This window comes from Protobothrops mucrosquamatus, unplaced genomic scaffold (genome assembly GCF_001527695.2).
Source record: "Protobothrops mucrosquamatus isolate PMUCROS unplaced genomic scaffold, P.Mucros_1.0 scaffold_52, whole genome shotgun sequence".
In the NCBI taxonomy this organism is placed as follows: Eukaryota; Metazoa; Chordata; class Lepidosauria; order Squamata; family Viperidae; genus Protobothrops; species Protobothrops mucrosquamatus.
In genome coordinates this window covers 319,954-326,895 of record NW_015386128.1, presented here as the reverse complement: position 1 = coordinate 326,895, position 6,942 = coordinate 319,954, and the positions used below count along the sequence as shown (strand labels likewise).

General features: G+C 41.5%; 1 protein-coding gene across 1 annotated transcript in view; it reads right to left on the bottom strand.

Moving 5' to 3' along the window:
* Window positions 1-3,020: 3,020 nt before the first annotated feature.
* Window positions 3,021-6,942, bottom strand: part of HEATR9 (HEAT repeat containing 9) — a 33,508-nt gene continuing 29,586 nt past the window's right edge. The window contains exons 13-16 of the mRNA XM_029283293.1: window positions 6,268-6,319; window positions 5,652-5,738; window positions 5,460-5,551; window positions 3,021-3,105 (exon numbers count right to left, since the gene is read on the bottom strand). Coding sequence (XP_029139126.1) covers window positions 3,021-3,105; window positions 5,460-5,551; window positions 5,652-5,738; window positions 6,268-6,319 — 316 coding nt within the window. The remainder of the gene's footprint in view (window positions 3,106-5,459; window positions 5,552-5,651; window positions 5,739-6,267; window positions 6,320-6,942) is intronic.

The following is a 6,942-nucleotide window of genomic DNA, read 5'->3' as shown; positions in this document are numbered from 1 at the left end:
TTTTAAAAAAATTGCTTTTTACTGGCATGCTTACAACATGGCTCGATGACAAACAATTTGCTTGCCTTCCAGTTCATGCTGCTTCTCTGTTAAGGAAACTAAATTGGAAGGGGGGAGCCCAATAGCACTTCTGAGTTCCCATTCAATGGCCACTAGTTTCCACTAGTGGCTTAGGACACCATTGCCTAATAGTAGACTTTCAGATAATGTATCTTTAGTCGCTGGATTTCTAAAACTAGTTCCATTCTCTTCTCCTTGGAAAGTATGGAAGAGATCCAGCAAATAAAGATAATATCACTGACTACAGCACATGCTATAATGCTGAGGGATTTCAAAGGATTCTTGAAGTTTATCCCAAAGCTAATTAGCAATAGATTCTTGCAAGTGACCAAAAATCTTTGGGGAAATTGTGGCAAGTCAAAGAAACCCAGGAGGACAGGATGACCAGAAATACTTTCCAACCAGACCCCTGTCCTTCTTGATTTAATTTTAAAAAATATGTTTTCAATTAAAAAAAGAGGGAGGTATTTGGCAGACAAAAAGCAAGCATCAGCCTCTAACATCTTTATTTTTGAAGAATGCTTCTTTATCCCAGCTAAAACCCTCAGCATCCATAGTGAGGATTCAGCACTTCTAGAGCTTCTAGAGATTTTCTACAGGCTATAGAAGTGAGCTTCTAGAGCAGGGATAGGCAACCTTGGCTCTTTTATGACTCGTGAATTCTGGAAATTGAAGTCCACGAGTCATAAAAGAGCCAAAGTTGCCTATCCCTGCTCTAGAGTGTTCTAACCATCATTGAGCCAACAGAGAAATATTGAGTAAAGGCTGGGTAACCTCTAGTTAGACTATGCTATTAAGGTACTAGTGGACACATGGTTTTAAAATATAAACACTATGGAAATTCACTGCTGTGTTTAGAAGAGCCTACAAAAATGAAAAAGCTAAGCTACGATAGTAGAGAGCAATTGGAGGTGGGTGATAGACAAAGAATGTGGCAGTGAACAACATCAACACTTTAGCTTTAGGGAAATGGAACTGTCAGAATTACCCAGGCATGCCTATGACAACCGCATCATGATTCAGTAAAGTTCTTTTGGCAACTAAGTTGTAACGGAGCCCATGGCATGCTCTCCAAATTCTCAGTATTCTCAGAACAGGTTTCAAACATTTGCATGTTGCAAGCTGGGTGCACCATCTTTAATAGATTCTTGCTATCAGAAACTGCTAAAATTCATTGTCTTCAGGAGAAAAGGAGACAGTCTGATCATTTCCTCTGATTTTTTAACTCTACCAAAATAAGTTTCAAGGCAGGACAAGAAGCAACGGGTGGAAACTAACCAAAGAGAGAAGCAACCTAGAACTAAGGAGAAACTTCCTGACAGTTAGAACAATTAACCAGTGGAACAACCTGCCTCCAGAAGCAGTGAACGTGCCAACACTGGAAGTTTTTAAGAAGAAACTGGACAGCCATTTGTCCAAAATGGTATAGGGTTTCCTGCCTGAGCAGGGGGTTGGACTAGATGACCTCCAAGGTCCCTTCAAACTTTGTCATCATCATCATCATCATCATCATCATCATCATCATCATCATCATCATTATTATTATTATTATTATTATTATTATTATTATTATTATTATGCCCCTTGAATCAAGGTGTTCAATGGATACAACACCTATCCTCGTTACTCACTAAGAAGTAAGCTGTATCTTACTCTTCCCATCCTCCAATCAACTGCAGACGTATTAATATTTGGCACGTATTTATTTTGCAAAGCTTAAGTGCTCGTTTAATTAAACATGATGAAAAAATATGTAATCATGCTGCTCTGCATTGATGCAGGCTAAGCTCCATTTAAACAATCATTTGCATTTGTTTAAAAAAAAATTCAGGTTTGATTATAAAGCATCTTATTCCATGCTGGTTATTTTAGAAATGCAGGAGCAACCAACCCATGGCAGCATAGATGTTTCCAGCCAAGCCCTCTATTTGGAATGGCAAAGAAACTGCCTGACCATTAACAATCCCAAGGAAACACAAAAATGCTCCATTCAGTGCACTGCCATGTTTTCATACAGTGAGTCCTTAAGACCAGGGCCCTCCAAACGTGGCAACTTTAAGACTTGTGGATTTCAACATCTAAAATTCCCCAACCAGCATTGGTGGCTGAGGAATTCCTAGAGCTAAAGTCCACAAGTCTTAAAGTTGCCAAATTTGGAGACCCCTGCTACAGACCATAGCTCTATTTTCTTTTATGATCCCCTTTTTCCTTTCAAAGAGTAACCGTTCCTCTCCTGGAAGATAATAGCCCTTTGCTGCAGATCCACAGAGTCAAAAACAGGCAGGCTCAACAACTCACTATAACCAGAAAAAAAAGTAGTTTTCCGTTTGCTGTGGAAATTAGTGGCCAGAAATGGTACCAATTTGCAAGAAAGAAAAAATATTTAAACAGAAAGGTGATGTGTGCCAGTGTGTGTATTAGAAGTTCAGTCTTCCTAAATGCGGCCTTTCTTCTTATGCATTTTTATCTATAGCAAATAATATGCTGATCTGAATTTCAGCTTCTCCGAAATTCAAAACTCTCTCGTTCAAAGCAAAGGCTTTCTTCTGATTTTCAGTGTTAGGGAACAAAATCTGAAAAAAAGTTTTTGGTCAAAACTAGAGCTGATGCACCTTCAGGGCTCTTTCCTAGTTAGATTTCATTTCTTGCCTGGGCAACAGAATCGACCCTGGTATTTGCTTGAGGTGACAGCAGCAAGATAGATGTAACTTGGAATTACATTAACCACATGGCAATGTAGAGCCAACAGTCTGCAGGAAAACTGGCTGCACACAGAGAACCTCAAACAGATGGCTTGAACATCTGGCATTTACTGAATCTCCTACAAACGCAAATGGTAACCCTGAACCCACCTGGTCAAAAACAGACCCTATATTTTGTCTGTTCGGCACACTGGAAACCCAGAGGCTATGTTTTCATCCACCATTTGTGTCTGCATGCCAAAAAAAAAAAAGATCTTTTCATTGGATTATAAAAGAGTGGAGCATCAATTCTTTCTGAACTTCTGAGCGTCGGTCAAGTATCTCCAAGGCTTTGCTAGACTCCCTGGGAAAAGGAGGCAGAGGTTAGAAAGGGGGAAAAGGAAAGCAAGGAAAACAAAAACAGAAAAGAAGGTTGCCAACAAAAACTCCCTTATGATATATGTATTTCAGAAACATTAAGGATGTCTGATTACATCCATTGTAGTGTGTTTGCTTGCTGACTTAGTTTCTGCATTGGGAAAACTGATGCTGCTGAACTGTGACTTTTAACTTCCGTTATGGCATGGCCCCCAAATGACAGATTTGGACCTCGTCCACTTAAGTCTTCAGATCCATTTTATATAGTCAGTGCAGTGAAACACTGAGTAGTGTTAAGCACTCAGCAACTTGCATTGCTTGCCCCCACCATTCCCTGCACCCTCCCAGCTGCCGTTAGAAAACACATTGGAGGTGTCTAATCCTACCCCAGTGCAGACACAAATGCAGCATGCTTGACAAAGGGCACAGCCAAATGGTTGCATTAAAATATAGTTCACCAGCATGATGGCCTCAAATTTGTTACCGTGCTACCCAACCGTATTTTGCCATGCTACTGGAGTGATGCTGAGGAAGGACGTTGTCTTTCCAGTTCTAATATGGGGCGGGTTAATATAAATGATGAATGGATTTTCCTGGTTCAATTTCCCCTCCCACTGAACATCACATGCAAGTGGGAACAACAGTCACTCATCACTTTGCCTTACGTGGGGTTGGGGTTGCAACTTGGGGAGAAGATGCAGAGTTTGGAGAGATAGCCATCCATGAGTTACCCCCTACCCCTGCAAGGGGAAATGTGGCAGCATAAACTGAGGAGATGGCTCTTTATCTGCCAGGCCACTGATCCCATATATCAAGAAATAGCAAATAAATAACTATCTTTCCCTGCTTCTCCTGCTTCCCTTCCAAGCCCTGACATTAAGTTGGACTGGTTCAGGCAGGGAACAGTGGCAGGAGAAGCAGAGAGTGTCTATCAGACAGCCTGAGAAACAGCAGAAAGGCACAAGGGAGGTAGGGCGGTGAAGCACTGATCCATTGCTGTTTTGAAAGAGAGCTAAACCCTTGCCATGGTGCTTTCAAGTGTGGGTTTAGTGCAGGGGTCTCCAACCTTGACAACTTTAAGATTTGTGGACTTCAACTCCCCAGCTGGCTGGGGTGTTCTGGGAGTGGAAGTCCACAAGTCTTAAAGTTGCCACGTTTGGAGACCTCCAGTTTAGTGCATTTCAGAACTGCAGTGAACCCATACTTAAAGCAGAATAATTGCTGAGGGAATAGTCTCTACTCACGATGCAGCTTCTTGCTGTTCTCACAACTGCTTCATGTCTACCCCCAAAACTTACGCTATTTTAAACACAGGTTTAAAATGAAGTTTAGGGCAGAGCTAGAATTGTTTTCAGGAGAATCTGGAAAAGGCAGATTTTTAATATTAGTTCTCATTCTCTTGCTTTACTGTGCAGCCACCACTAGGGAACTGTTACTCAGGCTGATCCAGTGGGAGAGTTACTTCTTATCCTGATAAAATGTCTAGCAATTAACAAAATAAAGAAAAAAATTCAGATTGCCTCACTTTCACAAAAGAGGCAAGCTGACAGCCCTTCCTATAAAAAAAAAGGAACAGGAAATGAACATGAATCTTTTCATCATAAATTGTTTATACGTAGATAGATTTCTCATCTAAAGGCATGGTATTCAAGTGAAATTCTTGGGTTTTTAAACTTCCTCTTCATAAATGCTATAAATTGGATCCTAGTTTCTTTCTCCTCAAATTAATTGTTCATTAATTGAGAGTGTATCCACTTGGGATAGTGAGTTGGGCAGCATATACGTTTAACTTAAAATTAAATAAATAAAATGTTTCCAGACTAGACTGCCAGGAGGGGAGTCTGTCGTCCATGTCTGTGAGCCAGCAGTTGGCTCAGATGCCTGGTGGGTTCTCTAGGGGAACCTAGTTTGAAACCGCTTGATCTTCCACTGTTCAAATCAGAACAGCCTTTAGTGCTACCATCAGACTGGAGCAGCTAAAGACAAAACTGCCTCACTTGAGGGCTGGGGATGAGATCAAGGCAATAACAGTCTCGGTATGTAAAAATAGTTACCAGGACATGTTCAGGTACAGGATTCAAATCAGGATGAGCCCCAAAGTTCCTTTTTGGTTCTCAAATAAGCACTTGTTTAGAGTTGGAAATATGATTCTATACCTTTGCTCTAAAGCAGGGGTAGTCAACCTTGGCTCTTTTATGACTCGTGGACTTCAACTCCCAGAATTCCTGAGCCAGCACAGCTGGCTCAGGAATTCTGGGAGTTGAAGTCCACGAGTCATAAAAGAGCCAAGGTTGACTACCCCTGCTCTAAAGTAACAGCTTCTCTTAATGTGCATATTACCTGCCCAGAATTCCTCCTCCTTGTTTCTTCTTCTTAAGGCTCTTCCTCACATTTATGTTATCAATTCCCAGAGTGGAAAAGGTTCTGATAACCTGTAATGGGAAGGAACACATCCAAAATACTGACCAATCAAAATGATGCAAAGAACATAGCCAGCCCTCTTCTGTCTCCCTGGAGTGTTCTTCTACTGACCTGTATGCAAACTGCTTCATTGGTGTCCAGTTCTAGCATCTCCAACAAGGTTAAGAACACACTTGTGTGGCGGATACCAAGAACACCCTAGTTAAAAACAAAGTAGGGGGATCTTTATGGGTTGCATCTAATTAGCCAAATGTCTCCCAACAGCCTTTCCCTTGCAGATTCTTAGGCAATGCCCCAATCTGCTCCAGAAAAGTCAGAGGCCCTCAGCATTATGTCTGAAGGAACATCCAGTGCTGGGAGGGAGAAGAATAGAATAGAATAGAATAGAATAGAATAGAATAGAATAGAATAGAATAGAATAGAATAGAATCAGAGTTGGCAGGGACCTTGGAGGTCTTCTAGTCCAGTCCCCTGCTCAAGCAGGAGAACCTATACCATTTCAGACAGGTGATTGTCCAGACTCTTCTTAAAAACCTCCAGTGGTGGAGCATCCATGATTTCTGGGGGTAAGCTGTTCCACTGATTAATTGTCCTCACTGTTAGGAAGTTTCTCCTTAATTCCAGGTTGCTTCTCTCTTTCCCTCCTGAATTTCGCCTATAAGACCCCTTTTGGAGATTGCAGATTGATAAGTTGAAGCTAATGGGCTAGGCAGGAACTAAGACTTACTAAGGTAATGACCGCCTGCTTCCGGATCACATCATTCTCATCCTCAAGCTGCCTGTGGAAGGGGAAGGAACATTTAAATGAAATAGAAAAAGACATTTTCTCCATAGCCTTGATATTTAATAAAAAGAGAGGGAGGGGCATTCCGGTATACCATTCTTTGAAAGAACCCTTTCTAAAGATCCATTCTCAAAAAGGGAAGCTTTTCCGCTCTATACAGGTAGGCCTCAACTTACGACCAGAACTGAGCCCAAAATTTCTGTTGCTAAGCGAGACATTTGTTAAGCAAATTTTGCTCCATTTTATGACCTTTCTTAACAAAGCTATTAAGTGAATCACTGCAGTTGTTAAGCTAGTGACATGGTTGCTAAGTGAATCTGGCTTCCCCATTGACTTTGCTTGTCAGAAGGTGTCAAAAGGTGATCACACATGACTCCAGGACCCCGTGACTGTCATAAATATGAACCAGTTGCCAAGCATCAGAATTTTGATCATATGACCATGGGGACGCTGCAAGGGGTTGTAAGTGTGAAAAGAAATGGTCATAGGTCACTCTTTTCAGTGCCGTTGTAACTTTGAATGGTCTCTAAACCAGTGGTTCTCAACCTTTTTAATGCCGCGACCCTCAACCAGTCGTAAGTCGAGGACTAAACCGGTCGTAAGTCAAGGACTAAACCA